Source organism: Triticum aestivum, chromosome 4D (genome assembly GCF_018294505.1).
Source record: "Triticum aestivum cultivar Chinese Spring chromosome 4D, IWGSC CS RefSeq v2.1, whole genome shotgun sequence".
Taxonomy (NCBI): domain Eukaryota; kingdom Viridiplantae; phylum Streptophyta; class Magnoliopsida; order Poales; family Poaceae; genus Triticum; species Triticum aestivum.
Genome location: NC_057805.1, coordinates 1,807,172 through 1,826,761, shown reverse-complemented (window position 1 = coordinate 1,826,761; position 19,590 = coordinate 1,807,172). Strand labels below are relative to the sequence as shown.

The 19,590-nt window shown below is 48.5% G+C and overlaps 1 protein-coding gene across 2 annotated transcripts; it reads right to left on the bottom strand.

Annotated features, from left to right (window-relative positions):
• Positions 1-13,137: 13,137 nt before the first annotated feature.
• On the bottom strand, positions 13,138-18,762 carry LOC123095573 (disease resistance RPP13-like protein 4). Of its 2 annotated transcripts, none has more exons than XM_044517082.1 (7): positions 18,636-18,762; positions 18,186-18,345; positions 17,797-17,925; positions 16,487-17,557; positions 14,057-16,192; positions 13,822-13,911; positions 13,138-13,725 (listed from the first exon to the last, which is right to left on the bottom strand). In XM_044517082.1, the coding sequence occupies exons 4-6, from the start codon at positions 17,522-17,524 to the stop codon at positions 13,885-13,887; spliced, it is 3,201 nt and encodes a 1,066-aa protein (XP_044373017.1). In that variant the 5' UTR covers positions 17,525-17,557; positions 17,797-17,925; positions 18,186-18,345; positions 18,636-18,762; the 3' UTR covers positions 13,138-13,725; positions 13,822-13,884. The 2 variants fall into 2 exon arrangements, with proteins under 2 accessions (XP_044373017.1, XP_044373018.1); XM_044517083.1 differs by having other exon boundaries at positions 13,826-13,911.
• Between the last annotated feature and the right edge of the window lie 828 nt (positions 18,763-19,590).

Below are 19,590 nucleotides of genomic sequence, written 5' to 3'. Positions count from 1 at the left end.
GTTAACTTTCTCCAATCAGAGGGTGAAGATGGACTGCCTTGATTAGCTGCCCTCATAGAATCTTAGGATGAAGATGAGGAGGATGTAAACAACCCAGACGAAATTGAGGAGGATGTCCAAAGGGTGAAGGAGGAGTAGCCAGTCTATCAAGGAGGCAACAACATACATGGATCTTCCAAGGATCTGTGTGTATGTTAACTTCCTTCTGCTGGTTATGTACACTAGGTGGTACTCGCACAGCTGGCCGGGGACTGCAAAATAGAAATGGAGGCTAGGGAAGGGATCACATGGTCCAAAATCTTATTATATATTTCCACATTTGATTTGGTGCCATGTAGAAGACTAAGTACAACTACTCCTGGATGGTTGTTCTGTGCATGACACTATTTGCTTGGTTAGTTTGTCAAAGTATATGTTTGTTGGAACGCATAGACAGTGTCTATATTCACTCTGTTGCCGCTGAATATTGCAGTCATTCAGTTATTCTTCCGTGTTTGTCAACATTGAAATCCGAAATAGCATATGCGTATAGGACTGTTGACTAAGAAAGGAAGAACATGCGCATCAATCGTACAAACTAGCGTAAGAGAAATCGAGAATGACTGATATCCATGACCAATCTGAATCTGCTGCTCTTCTTGTGCATGCATATGCATGCAGTGAGTCGAACGAAGATGCATGTAGGCGGCTCTTGCTCTTGGTTTCTCTCGACTATAGTTAATTTGTTTTCTTTAGTCTCTTGCTGTTGATTGTATTCCATATTAGTAGTTCAGCGGTGTATACGCTAGGGCATGAATATGCACTTGCCATTGTTTCGTTTTGCTTCGTAGGAGTGCTCATGGTCTGAAACAGAGCGTGAAGATGTGGATGATGTAGAAGACAGCCAAGACCAAATTGACCCCGCCGTGACTCTTGGAGTCTTGGAGAGGAAGGAGTAAAAATTTAAGTAGGCAACAACATTTTTAACTTACTACTAGCATGCAGTTCTGCTCACACGCCCGCCGGAACAGTGTGCAGTTCACAACTTGGCATGCAGTAAGATTAGCTGGACTGGTACACCAAGTTAGAACAAAGATGTAGATCGCTCCCTGTTTTGTATCCCTCCCTGTTTTCTTTTTCTTATAGTACTAGCCGTAGTTATTTAACTTGGCCTGTAGGTATATAAGTTGGCTAGCTAGATACCTGCTGATATGTTGATGATGGGCTTCATTTGTATCATTCGATCAAGAAATAAAGAACCTTTGGTGCTATCAATTCTGACTCCAGGTTCAGCACTGACAGAATGATTGGTATCAGTTTGTTTGTTGGAACGCATAGACAGTGCCTAGAACAGAACTGTATGCATAGTAGTTGTCAGTTTGTTTCTTGTGGGACACCGCTAGTTATACGTGTGAGGACACGAGACTTCCCCCGACCCCACGTCGCCCGTGCCGGGCGACTCGGGGGGAACCCTAGCCTCCGGCGCCCCGTCGCCCGCCCTTCACTCACCCCCGCGTCGCCGCCGCCGGAGGACCGGTCGGCGAAGCCGCGCCGGGCCCTGGGATGGCGGCGGCGGGGCTGTCCATCCTCCTCCACCTCCCCCCCCCCCCCCCCCCGCTCCCCCTCGCGCCAGATCTGGGCGGGTTGCGGCGCTGGCCTCCTCCTCCGGCGGCGGCGGCGGCCTGCCCCGGCCTCCCCTACTTGCTGGCGGCGCGGGTGGACTGCCCCGGCCGCCGTTCCCCACGGTGAGGCCTTGGTCTGCCCCAGCGCGATCTGGGCGCCCTCTCCGGTTGGTTGCGGTTTTCTGGCTGGCCGGGCTCGGCTGGGCCCTGCTAGCTGCGGCTCCTCCTCCGACCCCCCCCCCCTTCCGGCGAGTTTTGGTCCGCCTCTTCGGGGGCCGGCCATGAAGGCTGCGATTGTGCCGTCGGTGTCCGCCTCCTTTGGCACGCCGGTCGGATTTGGCTGCGCGCGAATCCACTTCGACTTCACCACCTCGCCACCTTCCTGCGGTGATGGACCTGCGCCCCTTCCTGCGTCCGTCGCCGGCCGGTGCGGCTTTGGGCCCGATGAACCTCGAAAGCTGCGCTCTTTCCGGCTCTCTTGGCTCTTTGGCTCCTTGTCCGCTCCATCACCACCCTGCGGTGTTTTGGTTGGCCATCCATCCCGGGGCATCTTCGTCACCGGCATGCTCTGGGTGCTGCGTCCCCTTCCAGTTCCCTGGGCCCGTCGGCGTCCCTGCTGCTCCGGTCTCGGTGGCCCGGATCTGCGTTCCTTCCCGATCCTGGCTTATCTGGGGCCATGGTCACCGTCCCATCCCCACTCCATTCCACGCAGCCACGCATCCTCGTCCTCCTCTGGAACTCGCGCGCCCGGCGATGCACGGTGCCTCCTTTGGCAGCGCGCGTGGCTCCCTGCCTGCAGTCGCAGCACCGGCCTACACCCGACGACCTCCTCTTCGACTCGTGTTCCGACGGCTTGGGATTGCTTGGAATTGGCCAGGGCGAAAGCCCTGCATCTTTTGCTGGCAGCGGCGACACCCGCGGGTGTCGTCACCTTCCTGGAGGCGTTGTCATGGCCGTTCTGTGCCCCTCTTCGAACACCAGGGGAAACCCTAGGTCTGGGTTTCTGGATCGGACGACGACGGCATCTCGGTGTCGTTTTCCTTCTTGAAGGCGTCGTCTTGGTTGCACTCGGCGTCCTCGGTGCGGGCTTTGGAGTTTAGGTCGTCTAGCTGTAGATTGGTCTGCTTCTCTGGGAATGCTTGATGATCAAATTATTGTTGGTTGGCTACTGTATTATATTCAAAATGAAGTTCAATGTTTTCTCTTAGTTTTCTCGGTTTTTGTTGTCTGCATGGAAGGAAACAGGAAGCTAGCCAGCAGTCACGTGCTGCAGGTTTCAGGTTCTGATACCCTTTCCTACAGTACAGATGAATTAGTACAAATTTCAGCTAGGCAAGCATTGGTCCTACTGTATAAATTGTTGGACAACCAATTAATATTTCTGCTGGCATCTTATATAAATTGTTGCTTCAATTGCAACTATCAATCTGCATTAATTTTCCCTCCATTTCTTTTCCAACTAAACATACTTTCTGCCCCTCATAATAACACCCACTACTTGCAGTTGCCACTTGCAACACAAACAAAAAAGATAGAAATAATGGAAACGAAAGTTATATGAACTAAGCATATATAGCAGTCTCCACTTGTCCATTGAACAATCTGCTCAAGGGTTTTGTTTTGCCTTCCTTCACAGCCACATCAACAACCGGGCCGGCAACAACGGAGCCCACACATCTTTGTACAAGGCCCTCGATCACCAATCTCATGTCAACCCATGCTGCTCTGCTCTGCCCTGCTATGGTGCAGTCCAAGGTATAGTGAAAACATGTGGCCATCGCCGGCCCCGAGGGTGCGCCACCAGCAAGCTGCCCAACCTGCCAATGATTTTTCTTAGTGCTGGGTTTCGACGATCTCAGGGTGTATAAACGCAGACATCAGTTCGATGCACACGGTGAAACCAAATCATAAACAGTAGGTAATGTTTTTTTTTTGAAAAGGAGGATATACTCCCGGCCTCTGCATTTGAACGATGCATACAAACATTTTATTAATTATTCATAAAGACCATATAAAGTAATATATCAGTAAGCCTGAAGCCACCGTCTAGGCAACACTTGTTGCTACTCTTATCCTATCCCCTTGATGAAGGGGTGCCGAATGTCTGAGCCAAATACCAAACAGACATCGCACCAAAGCCTAACATTTAAAGCCGGATGCCCACCCCAGCCACATACCAAGACTGGGTCACACACCGGACTGGCGCACTCTCAGAGGCTGCCGCCGCCATCTTTCATTGGTCCATCTCCAGAACAGGACCTGACGCATCGACCTTGCCTGGCCAGTCATCGACGCCACCACGGCGCCAGACAACGCCACCATCCTGCACGTGTCCGTCTACACGCGCCCGTCGCCGAACCTCCGCAGCGCCAGGCCGCCAGGATCCGTCGTCGGCCTTGCAGTAGATGTAACACTGCTCCTCCTCTTGTCCCCTCCAGCCATCACTAGCTCCAGAACGATGCCCCTAGGAGGGAAAGCGATACTGCGAAGGCCATCATCGTCCGATCCGGCAGACCCAGATCTAGGGTTTCCCCCGGAGCATCCCGAGCCTGATGATGCAAACTGCAACGACGATGCCTCGAGAAGGGAACGACGTCACAGACGTCGCCATCGTCCGCCATGACCGTAGTTGTCATGATTTTCACTGGTAGTCGTGCCACTAGGCGTGCGGCGCTGGCGTCATTGGTCCCTTCAGCTGGAGCAAACTCCAAAATGATGCCCTCAAGAGGGACTACGACGCAAAAGCACCGCCATCGCTCGATCCTAAGGAGATTTAGGGTTTCCTCCGGAGTTGCCCATGCTATCATGGACCAGATAAGGGTAGAATCCCAACGGATCCGCCCCGTTGTCGACGCGTCGCACCCGCCACCGCGCCGACCACAATCTACTGATCAAGGCCCACGCCTGGGCCTAGATCCGGCCGCGTCGCCGCCGACCGATCTGGTCACGCCGCCGCCGTCCCTATTGACGGCGACACACCAGACCGCGAAGCTGCCTACCGCCGAGGAACGGAATCACCGGAGCGCCGCCACCGCCCGCCGTGACATCCGGCCCGACACCACGCTCGGACCCAGGGCGCCGGCCCGCACCAGCCCCACACGAGCGGGAGGACCCCGAGTCCCCGCCGCCGGTGACAACGGCTAGGCTTCGCCTGGCCGCGCCCTTGGGCGGCGGCGAGGGAGGAGGAGGAGAGGGGGAGTCCGGCCGACGAGATCTGGGGGCCTCCCAGCCACCTCGCGGGAGGCGACTCGGGAGGTACTTAGCAATGGATTGCTCTCGAACGGCTCCATCAAAAAACAGACACCTACTTGTGAGCCTTTATTTGCTGGCCAAGGAAGGAACTGACTTTGTGGGCTGATGGAGCTAATGAGGGGGTCGCAAAGCCAGCTTCTCATCCACCTTTCCAACCCCTGTATCGACCCGACTACAGACAGAAAGCGGCAGCTTCAGGGCCGCTGCTATGTTACAAAGAAGAAGAAAAAACATCTTAGCCCGGTAAATGAACGACAAAGTGGAGAATTCAATGAATAACCAAATCAAACTATATGGGAGAGCACTATGGTCACTGGTTGTACACTGAATGACAGAGACCAGACGGTTTCTAGTGATTACTGGCCCAGTTTTCGGCATAGGTGGTTCAGGGTTGATGAGCAAACTCAACTGGTTTGGTTAGACATTAGGTAGGTGCTTATGGACGGCGACTAGCTAGAAAACAACAACACAATTTTTTTTCATTATCCGTGCCGCCGCCCGCTAGGGCTGGGCCGTCTCCGTCCGGGCCTCCGCAGCACCGCCCGCCTCAGCTTCCGCAGCACGTCCAGCAGCAGCAGCATCAAGTGCAGCAGGCGCAGCAGGTGGTGCGGGATGGCCGACCAAGGGCGCCGGACGCTGCTCCTGCGGGAGGACGAGGGGCTGGCCCTGCCAGAATTGCCGGTGGCGGATATGCTGACCGGGATCCTCCGCGTGGGCGTTGGGGCGATGATGGGTACGATGTCTACGGGGAAGGCCAACATTGTGGTTCCTCATCGACGGGAGGCGGGCGTGGGTATGCTTGGCAGAGTGATGGCACTGCAGAAAAACCTTTTTACGGTCCCCCTGGAGGCTTTGTTGAGGGGGTATCTGGCCCTGATTACCGGCAGAGAGGCGGCTACAGAGGTCATCGTGGTGGTCGCGGTGGTCGGAACCGGTACCGCCAACCTCCACCGCATGTCGTTGTGGAGCCAACGGCGTCCTCGGAGGTGGTTGTTTCTGGACAGACGCTGGATTTTTTCGGTCAGTTGTGGAGGTGGTGACGGCACTGGCTAACGCTGACGTACCTGTGACTGAGCCTGTGCCTACCGTTGCCACCGGTGCCGCCGACAAGTCTAATGCGGACAGAGCTTCGAGGTGGCCTCGAAAAAAGGAAAATATGTTGTGCTACCATTGTGGAGAGAGGGGCCACTTCATTGTTGAGTGGTTGATTGAGTTATGTGATACATGTCTCAAGCCAGCGCACGACACGGGGGAGTGCCCATTCTACGTGATCAGTTGTCGAGTATTACCATCTATGGAGTCTATTGTGCTGAGCTGATGTTCTTTGAGTCTCCTAGCGCGAGGGAGATACCAGAGGAGCCCCAGAGCACAACCACGGGGATTGTAAAGGTCACAAAGGGTAATGTGTCTGAGGAGCAGATTATTCACAGGCTCAGTGAGTTAGCTCCAGGTGATTTCCAGTGGGAGCTCTCTCCTCTCGAGGCCAATTCATATAAGGTTGATTTCCCTACAACAGAGGACTTGAAGCGTCTTCTGAGCTTTGGGTTGTGCAGAGTTCCTGGCACACAGTGCATCCTCGAGTTCCTTGAGTGGAAGAGAGTTGAGCCGCAGGGCAAGCCCCTCACTCAGGTTTGGTTGCGATTCTCAGGTGCTCCATCCAAGCCGCTTCAGGATGCTCGGGTTGTTGCTAGCTTGGGGATTCTGGTTGGGAAAACTGAGAAGGTGGACATGGCCTTCACCTGAGCTAACGGGGTGGCCCGACTATTGGTGAGTGTTCTCGATATCGAGTTCGTGCCTGACGTGGTTAAGTGGACTTATAAGGGCCAGGTCTTTAAACTTGAGATCGAGTTTGAGGATACAGATCTGTTTGATGAGGCTTTGGCTGGGACGGATGTGGACATGTATGACAGGAATGATGGATCGGGTCACACGGAAGCGCGAGGGGATGATGTTGGCCATGATTTATCCAACGGCCCGAGTGTTACATCGCAGACGCCCGGGACAAGGGCTGCTTCTTCGGCTATGGTGACGATGAACACTCTGAGATTCGGTTCGTTCGAGCCAGCTTCTGCTCCTCCTAGGTTATGGAGCGATCGAGTGGAGTCTGATAGCGTGCTAGAGTGCACGCTTCCTCCCTTGGATTCTCTTGTGGCTGATGGTCCTGTTGATGGGAGCATGGAGACGTCTGCTCCTCTGATGACTTCGGTCGAGGGGGGGATCATGGGCAGGTGGCCCTCGCTCCCCTTCTCCGTTGACGTCGGTCGAGGAGGGGGGAGGATCGTGGGCAGGTGGCCCCTCGTTCCCCTTCTCATTCCGATGCTTTGCCACAGATGAGGTCTGCGGTGAAGATGTCTATGGTGCCGACCGGCGACACGACCGCCTTGGGTGGGGGGCCTGGGCAGGAGGCCTCGCCCCCTCCTCTTCTGTAGTGATAGGGCGAGGGACGCGGTAGGAGACCTCGGTTCCTTTCTCTCCTGCAGTTATCGAGGCGGCCGCGCCGGCGGCGTCTGCTGGGGAGCGTGGGCAGGTGTCCCAGAGCTCTCCTTCTCCGCGGTCGCCGGTGCCGGTGCCTGCGGCTCTTGGCGCCTCTCTGGGTGATATAGCCTGCCGCACTTTTCTATTATTTTCTCTTTTTTTTTTAAAAAACAAGGTTTAATAGAAAATTATATATAAAACAAGTGCAAAACATGAAAATGAGAAAAGTAAGTTAAGATCTTTCTTAGTCAATCCAAAATGAAGTTTTGGTGAGGTTTTCACACTTTTCATTTTCAAAACCCCACCTACTCTCGGGTGCCCACTACTCTCTCCCTTGAACTCCATACTACATTGTTCGAGGAATGACAATTTTGTGAAGGATTTTTCGTAAAAATGTATGTAAACCATATTTATATTTTTTTTCTCGTTACTATACGACATAATAAGACTATGTGCGCAAGTTTTATATATTTTTAATTTTTTTGAGTTAGTTATGCTCAACCCTAATCAGTCAAAACCCCTCAAAACCCCTCTCAAAACCCCTCAAAACCCCGCACACTACCGGGTCGTCGATCGTTGTGCGTGGACGGTTGAGATCAGGCGCTAGGGTTAGCTACAATGTGCATCGATCCGCATGAGACGCGCTGATTGGTTGAATCAGTGGGGTTTGGATCAGCCTCTCTCGTTGGGGCATCAGAACCGTTCATTTGAATCCAACGGCAAGAGTTGACGCGGTGCATGGACCAAGCCTACGCAGTGCCCTTTCCATCGTTGCATGCGTGCCCGTGCCTACCCGCAGCATGCATGCCCACCCGCAGAACTGCGCCCGTGCGTTGCATGCATGCCCTCGACGTAGCCCTGCTCCGCCACCCCTATCGACGCAGTAACCTGTCACATGCCTACCATTACAATTGATGCATCGTCGCATGAAAGCATGCGCCCGGCCACAACGCAGCAGCCCGATGAAGACAACCAAAAAGCCAACGTTGCATTGCGTGCTGTACATGGCGTGCTCCTCTTTGAGGATGCAATACTGGCACGAGGTATCGATGTGGGTATCGATGCCCAGTTCAAACAGCGTGCTGCCCGTTACAAGATGGGCAAATGAAGGCGTCCATTATTGTCACGTCTCCCATCGACCAAACGTTGCCCTCGAGCCAGGCCCTAGCAAGATCTGCAAATTAATGGGCTACGGCATGAATGCACGGGCGGCACACGCAGAGAACTTCATGCAGGCGTGTCCCCTTGACCCATGACGGCACAGAAGCGTCCGTGAGCCCGTCCCCCTTGACCCGCGACCGGTTGCACAGAAGGATCGCAGCCCGTTTCCCACGCTCGTGTACACACTTTCATGGGGCGCCACCAAACGCCGCCCGCCCATTAATTCTACGGGGTGAAACCACGTCGCACTTAGGCTATTTAAGCCGGGCACTATCGTCTTCCTCTCCCTCCTCATCCACACCCCATCCTCTGCCTCCTCTGCCCTCCTTCTTCCTTCTTCTCCATCAAACCCGATCGAGCCCTCGAGCCACCCTGCCACCATGCAGTACAACGGACCCACCTACCACTTCCCCCCAACCGTGCCGGAAAGTCTCTACCCGACCGGAGTGTATGTAGAGAGAACCCTTAGGGTTTGGGCGATCTCGAGGTGGAGGGGCGCAAGGGAGTTAACGGAGTTCTTCCTTGCGGCCGGCTTCCGCCACCTCCCCCACGGCTCTCCTCGGATGTACCATCTTGAGGAGGTCAACCACAACGGCGTTGTGGTTGGGCTCCTCGCCACGTTCACTAACCCTTTCGATGCTTTCCATCTCATCGGGCGAGCGTATTGGGTTGGTTGTGAGTTCATAGCTTTCACAACCTACAATATCTTCACTGACTTCAACGGCATCTTCCCCAACAATGGCGTTATGCACACACTCCCGTACCCCATCAACAACGGGGAGGAGTGAAGGGCGGCACCCGGAGGAGCGAGGTGGCCTGGAGGAGGAGGAGAAGAAGAACCCGCGTTTGGTGCCCCCCGATCTATCTAGCTTAGATCTATCGTATTAGTTTTTTTAAGTTGTAATCGTTATGCTACTATTATTAAGTTTTATTAGCACTTTAAGTTGTAAGGCTATCATGGAGTTGTAAGGCTATCATGGAACTATGGGTTGCAATCGTTATGCTTCTATATAATCGTTATGCTACTATATATATTGTGTGTTTCGTGCTATTATTTGTGGATTGCTATGGGTTGTTCTTGCTTATTATTCGTGTATTGCTATGGGTTGCTACGGGCCCGGGTTGCTACACCCCAATCACCACACACACCATCTTCAAAATATTGGCCAAACCATGGACATGCAACTAGGAGCCCCATGCAAATCCACTATGGACATGGGTGCAACTAGGAAATGCAAACTAATTTACTCCGGGCACTTCATGCAAGCATGCAACTCATTTAGTTCATGGAACCGTAGACATGCATAAAAACAATTAACATTTAGTTTTAGTGCATCAAAAAATGATCCATCACAAAATTTAGTGCAAGAAAAAGGCCAAAATAAAAACAAGTAACATTTTATTGGGCCCGATTTTATTTGCCGAAGTTAGAGGTGGGCTGGTGCCCCTACGCGGGTGGGCTGGTCTTGGCCATGGTTATTTTCTCAGGGCCCATTTTCTCACGGCCCAACATCTATTCGGCAGCCCAGTTTTGTTTTTTACTAAAACTGAATTTGGGTGTGTACTCTGTTAACTGAAGAACAAAAACAGAGGAAACAGAGCATGAACACTGAATAGGGCCCCTGAGAATATCATTACAATAATTCAAGCAAGTTTTGCTTCACACTAATTTAAATTCATCTAACAAATGATCCCTGGCTAACTCAAACTACTGGGCACCCCTGAAACTAGTTGACACACTAACTGAAACTCTAACAAATTCTAGCGATTGATGAACATCAAGTAAAATAAACCCATAGCAATGACACAACCATAAAATGCTCCAGCCATCATATTTGCTTGCTGCTTCAAATCGATCAGATGCTTTAGTCGCTTGCTAATTTTCTTCAATTCACACTTCAGTTCTGCACCGTGCATCATCGGATCGGCTCTGTCCCCCAAATTGGGGGCTTGTTCCACGGCAAGCCGCCCCCCCAAAATTGAGCTCTTGGGTTCCGGTTGATCCCTCCAATTTCAACTTTTCAACATAGTCATCGAGCCACTCAAAATGCCCACATTTCTTCAGAACCTGAAAAACAGGGGGCCGGCGGCGCATGAATCCTAGATCCACCACCCAGATCCACCGCCCTAATTCGAGGAAAAAAAGAAAGAGATCGGGAGAAATTAGACCATAGGATTGGTCAAGAACACAGATCTAACCTGCCCCGGCTGTGGCTTGCTCAAGCATTTCACAAACTCGCGCCCACGATTGCCATTTTCTTCCCTCACACAAGTCAAACGCTTCAGAGGCTCCATGCGCGGGCAATCGGGGCATCTTGTCAACGGCAGTGGACCGTACTGCATCCATGATTGGCGGGAGGCCGAAGTCGAGCTAGACATCACTCGCGGGCGGTGCGCTTCGTTGCCGGAGCAGAGGAAGAAGAAGGTGGGAAAGGAAAGGGGCAGGGCAAGCAATGGAGGGCGGGGGGGGGGGGGGGGGGTGGGCTGGCTCGGGCTCGTGGCTGGCTTGGGTCGGGGCATGCTTGCGTGGATAAGTTGTGGGTCCCACCCGCATGCGAGTAACTGCTAGGGCCCGCGTGTCATAACTCGAATCGCTAACCCCTCGTGTTTTTCATTTCATGGTTAAACAGAGCCATGTCGCATTGGAGCTATTGTTTGCTTCTAAAACATCGCATCACAGCCATTCATTCCAACAACGTCGCACTCCTTCCAATTCGCATGAAAAACGTCGCACAGGAGCTATTGGCCCATTTCTTTTAGGTGGGATTTGATTGGCCCTTGACTTACATCATGGCATAATCTTTTATCCTGACTGGGTTCGATCAATCTCACACAAGGCAATGTGTCTCGCTGGAATCTTACTACATCAGGTTCTTTCACAGTAGACTCTATGTATCGTGCGCTCGGACATTTCGAGGTACTGGTGAGTAATAACAGAAAAATATGGAAGTCGAGGATTTCACTGAAAGTTAAAATCTTTATGTGGTATCTTTGTAGGGGTTGTTCTAACCAAATTCAACCTCACACGGCGCAACTAGCCAGGGAGTAAGAAGTGTTGTTTTTATACTCGTGAAGAGACAATCAAGCACCTCTTTTCCGAATGCAAGTTTGCACATTCTATGTGGCTAGTCATCCAAATAGCGTCAATTTTGTATCCGCTCATAAGTGTCGCCAATGTTTTTGGTAATTGGTTGGACGGTATTCCAAATAGATTCAAAACACTAATACATGTGGAAGTGTATGGCTTACTATAGTAGCTTTGGCTATATAGAAATGATTTGGTCAAAACCCCCAAAATTTGTTCCGTTTAAATTTATTTTTTTAGAAATATTCACATTTTAAAAAATTAAGTTCGAAATGCTTTAATTAAAAAATTGAATTTTCATAAAGTGTTCACTACTCTTATATAAAATAAACAAATATCCATGTTTTTCCGAAAATAAAAGAAATAAAAAGGATTCACAGACTATTCCATGAACCACTACTCTTCTATCCGATGCAGAAGGCTAAGTTGGCTTCTTAATGTCCAAAATTCAGACTCCAAAAAGGTAATAATCAATGTAACCTTATTATCGATTTTTATCATAATAGAATGAAAAAAATGGAACATAATAGCAGATAGATCAGGTTTTGCGAGTTTCTATGCCCGTTGCAACGCACGGGCATTTGTACTAGTCTTTAGTAAATCATAGTCATTCACGCAATATATACCAGGCAACAAATTAAAACGTTTCAATGCGCACCTACACACATGCCATGGCTGGTCTATATATATAGCAGAGCAAAAGGTTTCACTAAGAATCGTAGCTTGCCCACAAGAAAATCAGATGCACGGGATAGATTACATAGAAATACAATGAGAATGGGATCACGCCGAATAATCAATCTGCCTCTATTGCGGGTGACTCAGAATCCGCCGTCGGGGACGATATGGGAACACAATTCAGTGAGTAAATGGGTCGCTCCAGACGAAGGTCTCCTAACACAAACTCAACTGGGCGGGGCTAGGCGGGCTAGGCATGATAATCTGTCACATATATACGGCTCGATGAATAGCATAGCGGTTTCCTGGACAGAAGTTAACAGGAGTGCAGAGTGTACAGTTGCAGTTTCCAACACTGATCCAAAGAGTGAGTTGGGAGACAGTGAGACTGAGACGCTGTACAGTGCAGAGTGTACAGATCATCGTGGTAGTCCTTTGCGGCGAATTTCATCATCTCTAGAGATCATCGTGTAGTCATCTGATCTTCAGCAAACCCTCTCTGAATCGCTTTAGTCTCTTTAATGACAATCATGTATCTCTGACGTTTATAACATAATCTACCTTGATAAAAATGGATCAAGATCAAATTCGAAATTATTGAAAATAAGAACCAGTAGTAACAAGATGGAATTACTGTTCACGTTTGGTTGGCTGGCAGGTGGTGTGGATACAGTAGTGCTCCATTTTTATAGGCAGACATTCAGATGGAGCAAGGCAAAATAATATGATGCCTCTCTTTGATATACATCCGTTTGATTGGCTCACAGGTGCAGAGCATTAGTACATTTCGATTGGGTTTGTTCTAACAGTATTTAGTGTTCCAGAGACATAACTTGTAACCCAAGTTAGTTGCTTCCGTCCAGAGCATAGACAGAGCCCCAGAAGAAAGCTGAACTTAATTTGATTTCACTAATTGAAGAAACTAAAGATAGCTAGAACATCCAGTCAGCAGGTCATCGTCGTGACCTTCGTGGACCAGGATCTCACCAACATTTGTTTGGTCCCAGTATACATCACTCTGATTCTGAATTCCTATGACATACAGTTACAAATCAGCAGCCGGAAGCTTGAATAAACTCCACTTTCTGACAGTCATTTGTGTTGTTGCAGTAGAAATTAAAAGCTGAAATACCAGTAGACTATTGACTGGTCTATCAGAAATAAACATAGTTTTCCAGAGAACGAATGAAAGACACCCGCGAAAAAAGAAAAAGAAAAACGCAGCTGCTTCAGAGGACCTGCAACCTGAGCTGCTTTCAGAGAACAGAGCAAAGCAGAGTAGTCTAAACTCCATTAGTTGCTTGCACTAAACAAAGGAGAGCCTTGCCAAGGTCACCATGTTTCTTCACCAGCTAGATAGTCCGCCACGAACTTTACATCTCTAAATTCATAAGTGTATATGTCACACTTCTCAAGAAATTAGTGTGGTGTCTGAATCTCTGCAGGTAAGTGTATGATGCTTTCCCCATATCCCTGCATGCATTTGATTATCATGTAAACATGAGATTCCAATGGTCATGGCATTATTAGTAAGAATACTCAAAACTAGTAGAAGTTGTAACAACAGACCTACTTATATATATATATATCATTGCATCATATGGTCCTTCCTCGTTCGGCTGGAGTTTCAGCCTACTCCTCTTCTTCGACCAATCGATCCTGGCAAGCAAAACAAAAACAGTGGGAGATATATTCAGCTATCCTATATCATACTGATGAAAATAGATATGCATGGAACAGACAACAATAAGGAAGAATATTATTATTAGCTAGATTGAAAGAGAGAGAGAGACCAAAGTATTACCTGATGAATATTTGTCTCCATGTTGGAGGACTCAGATGTGTAGAAGATGTGCCATTTCTTCTCATCTCCTCCATCCTCTGCATAAGCCTCGACGTGCTTGATATGACTGAACTTGTCCCACTCGGAGCTAGATTCACCCTCAGCCATGGAAGTGAGTACCGCTAGGTTGCAGGTCAGCAGCAAATGACTAGGCTTCACAGTTTGCAGGTAGACTGGAAGTTGATTTTCCCAGCGGAAAACTCTCAGCTCGAGTCTCCGGACTGCAGCCATCTCCTGCAGCATCTCGAGCTTTGGGCAATACTCGATTGTAAGCTTTTGTAATTTTGGAAGATTGGAGATCATGGCCAATTCAGGTATGTCATACAGGTCGAGCTCAACTACAGAAACAAAGTTCTCTAGAGAGTGGAGACATTGGACGTTCCATATTCTTAGCTTCTTCAACGCCATCGCATGAGACATAAGTCCTGGAGGCATACGACCCAGTCTGCAAGAAGTGATACGAAGGTCCTCTAATAAGGGCATAGATTTCACTTCTGTCTCCCAAACCCACTCCTCCCATTCCTCCATTGAGAAAAAACTCAACTTCTGGAGTTTGGGAAACGTAGCAGCCAACTGAGATGAAGGACGGTGCAGCTGATTGTACTGTTGAACGAATTCAGGACCAATACACTTGATTACTGGAGCCCCGTCCACTTTTATCCACTCCAAATACGGGAGCCTGCACAAGCCATCTGGGAGTTGGGTGCAGCAGGGCAGGTGTTCGAGGGCTACAATCTTCAAGCTCTCAAGGGGCACCATAGCTGTGGACGCCATCCATCTTGGCAGCCGACGACCAAAATATCTTTCTATGCTGATGTGTTCTATGCAAGGCTGAGGACAGAGCACATCAAACACCGCCTCAATTATTTGCTCCTCCTCCTTAGACTCAGAGACTTCTCCTTGGACCAACCCATCTCCCACTCTACCACCACATTTCAAACCAAGAGAGGTGAGTTGTTTCTTTGCATCTACCCTTGCCTTTGCAGCCAACAAGGTACTAGATACATTTTCTAGGCTCTCTAGAGAAAGTTTATTGAGCTGGGAAAGAGACCCCAACTCTTCCAAACTACACCAGTCACCATCAGTATAGGCTGGAAACCCAAAGAGTGCACTCAAATTTGTAAGAGCTCTGAAACCCCTAGGAATACTACTTACACGTGTGTCATCCATGTCAAGATATCTCAAGCCTTGCAGCTTGATAATGCTATCAGGAAGTTTCATGAAACTTTCACAATATTCAAGGTCAATATGCTGTAGGAATTTCATCTCATGGATGTTCTCTGGTAGTCTACAAATATCAGTCCTCTTTAATGACAAATATCTCAAGTGCTTGAGTTGGTACATGCATTCAACCAGTGCAGCAATATTTGCAGATTCAATATGTAGAGTCCGTAGACTAGAAAAGGTAACCAATGAATCACCAGACTGAAGTTTGAGGTTTCCAGTTACTATCAGTGTCCTAAGAGATTTCTGCTCTCTTAAATACCTCCACTCAAATTCATCGCATTCTACTCCTTTGGTTTCTATAGACAACCTAAGAAAACTTTGAGCTCCAAGTTTTTTTTTAATGGTCTCTCCACTATGAACTAACAGTGCTTCATCCCTAGCTACGAATTGAGCAAATGAGCGAATGACATCATGCATGTTGCTAATAAGTTGACTAGGGTAATCTGTATCTACCTCTATAAGGTTCCTTACTATTAGCTCCTTATAGTACTTATTCCCTTCTTCCAAACTACGACTATATGTGTCTCCTTCAACCAATCCTTCACCAACCCACATGGACACAATTTCAGTATCATTTATCACTGTCTTTTTTGGTTTGAGGGAGAAGTGCAAGAAGCACTGTTTTAAGTAAGGGGACAAATCCTGATAGCTAAGATATATGGCATAATTTAGTTCCTTTGACATTTGAGATACTGACCACATATCATCATTCAAGACGTCTTGCCAATCACGTCGTGTTTTCTCCTTCTTGCATAGGAGTCCACCCATAACTTTTACAGCAAGTGGTAAGCCATCACATTTTGCTATAATCTGCAGGCCAATATCTTCTAGCATATCAACTTCTGGTTCATTTTCCTCTCCTGTGAGTACCTGCAAGTAGAAACTAATTGAGAAGCTGGATGCAATCCCTGATAATTGCTCAACTTAAGTCCGGAATAATCCACTAATTGAGAAGCCGTACATCATGCATACAAATGAAAATATTGTTTGATATCTTCCTTCATTTACCAACTTGATGAACTCGTGTTACGGTGAAATTTAAGTCAAGGAAGCATTATAAATATATAAAGTTTAAATTGGTAGATCTATGCAAGTGTAGATCAAATTAATTTAACACTGTGGTGCCAAACGATGGGTATTATATTGAGTTTGGGAAGTACGGACCTGCTTCTTGAGCAACGACCAAGCATCTTCTGGAGCTAATTTGTCAACATGATGGTAGGGATGAAAGGCTTTCATGCTTCGGGCTACAGTGTCATGTCTGGTGGTGATGAGGACTCTACTACCGGGGCCACCATAGCTAAAGGGAGTCATTAGATGTTTGTTCCATGCATCGACATCCCACAGGTCATCTAGTACAAGAAAGAACTTCTTGTCCTTGATGGCGTTCTTGAGAGCATCGACAAGTAGGGCCTTGTCTGGAGCCCCACCCCCTCCAGGAAGATCTGCCCCAATGGCAGTGATGGTCGTACTTAACAACTCAACATCGGTGAAATCTTGTGTGATGCTAAGCCATATCTTCTTAGTAAACTTGCCTTCGATGGCCTCATCATTGAAGACCTTCTTGCCGAGGGTAGTCTTACCAATCCCTCCGATACCAACAATGGCGACCACAATGAGGCGACCACTCTTGTCACCTACCGCCTCCCTTGTAAGCACCTCCACAAGTGCCCTCGTGTCCTCCTCGATCTTCTCTCCAACCACACCGGACCGCTCAATCAGTGCATTTGTTTTCCGGTCAGTGGCGGGAGACCGAGTGGTCTTTTGGTCTTGGTAGGCTTCTAGCTTGATGAAATTGAAACTGCTGCCCCTCTTGCAAATATCATCCAAATTTTGGTTGAGCAGCTTGATGCGGGTGCCGATGTCGTGGGCGTGGAGTGGATTCCGCATGCAAAAGAGCAAAGGGTTAAGGCACCCCCTGTCCTTTGTTTGACCTTGCTCCATGGCCTTGAGCTGACATAGGTCGACGATGTCAGTGGCCAAGTACATGGCACGCTTCAGTTCGCCCACCCACCCCCGCACACTATCATCGGTAATGTTCCTCCTATCAGCATCAGCAAGGAAATTCTTGAGGTCCCCAAGCTTGATGCTTAGGTCTTTGATCCCATCGGTTACGCCGATTAGCATGGCCACCTCCTCTTTGGCCATCTCGGCAAGCATGCTGGTCACGTAAGATGCCAAAGCATCCAGAACCCCCGCCATTTGTTGCAGGGTTAGCTCACACTTGAGCTGGTACTGAAAACAAGCATGCAAATAAAAATTACTGCTTTTTCACATCAACAATCCAAAGCTAACAGCAAGGATAATCAGATTCAGTCACTAGATACTAGCAAGAAATCCCAAGGGAGAATGTGGCTTGCAAAGTAGAAGACCGTGCACACAAATTTGGCTTGAACAAACACCAAGAATTCAAACAGAAATGCACAAGATCAACGGTTTCAGAGAGAGAAAGATAGCTAGAAAGTGTGGTGTACCTTGAATCGACTGGAGAGATCAGAGACGGATCTTGGGTTCACCCTTATTTCAGAGCAAAAACTAGATAGATCTCCCTCCCTTGCTCTCTGGGAAGTAGGTGCAGGCTTGGCTCGCGTTTTCAGCTGGTACTGAAAAGAAACATGCAGTTAAAATGAGTCCTCTGTATTACATGTTAGTGCGCACCACCTGAAGACGGATACCAGATTCACTCATCTGAAGGAAAACTGTGGCTTCGCACACAAGAATACAGTGCACACAAGATAAAACCAATGGATTTTTATCTTGAACAAACGCCAACAATTCTAACGGAAAGTCACAACCAAGACCATCTCTTCAAAGGAAAAACAAAACAGTAGTAGGTAGAGTAAGTGTGGTGGAGCTGAGTTACCTTGAATCAAGTGGAGAGATGCGTGATGAGGAGTGAGCAGCCGATGCAGATCAAATGAGGGAGATATATAGCAGCCATCCAGAGTCGTACTACTGTAGCTAGTTATCCAGATCCAGATCGGGGAGCTACAAGCGATCCAATGGGATGTGGCAATCAACACCTGTATTGATCCCCAAAAGAAAAACGTGTGATGAGTATTTTTCACGCAGTGCTTCACTTGCTAGCTAGTTGTTCATGTGGCGCTTGGCATAATCGGTCCAACAAGAAAGCTAGCTATCTCACATACATGTTTTAAGTTAATTAAGTTACAAACAACAAGTAATTAGTTAACTCCAATCCTAGCTAGTTGAGGATGTGCGTACATGCATGCGGAAGAGAAAATAAATAGAGAAAGAAAGATAGAAAGAAAGCACATGGACAGTAGCGATGCAACTATTGAAGAGAAATTACCTTGAATTGGTTGAATTCCTCTGCCTTCCGGTGTTGCTGTAGTCTTGCCAATACAGTTGTTCAGCTTGTGGAAACTCCAGAGGACGGAGCTTCGTTTATATAGGGTAGTGGAAGTTGTAGCAAAATAGTTTAAAATGGACGGCGCTTAGGTGCAAGTCTTACGGGTGGTATCCATTATATTGACCAGATCCATCCGTTGGGTCGATATATTAATTACGTAGTGGTTAAGGATGCCCATGTGGAACTATAGCAAGTAGCATGAACGCCCAACTGATTATTATTTTCATCAATCAATTCTCAAGAGTTGTTGCAGCCGGGGTCAGTACGAACGTCGTTTTCAAATGCGTGTCTAGCTGGCTTAATTTGATCCATTGCAACTTACTTAGTGACAACGGGTCACCTCCTGTGGAAAGCTGATCGATTAACTCTACCGGAGCAATAATGGAGCATCATCGAGAACGGTTGCGCATGGTGGAAGCGAAACACAAATATTCAAATTGTGTAGGGTTGGTAAAAGGCTCCTTGCGCCATTAGTGCTTCCTGCTAGATTACATGGATTTATTTAAGTGCTCTTATTTAAGATGCATGCTTGTATTTACCAGTTATTGTTATGCATGGAACGAAAAATAATAGTAGAGTAAAGAATGGTGGCCGGCAGCTAGTGAAGCCTAAATGATTGTGACCTGCCTCTGTATAATGCATATGCATATCCATCCATCTAGCTAACAGCAAATATATATTTTCCGCATCTAATTCAAACCTGCAAGTGGATGGCGACCTTGAAATATATCAACTCTTGACAATCGAAAGAGAACAGACCCGAAGGATGCTCCAAGAAGGCCCTAATTCCCATACTTGTCAACGGCCTTTGCAATGATGAGAATAAGACTTGTGTGCATCAGAAAGTGCGGGTGAACGTACTTCTTCGGATATGTGAATTTGGAGCAAAATAGTC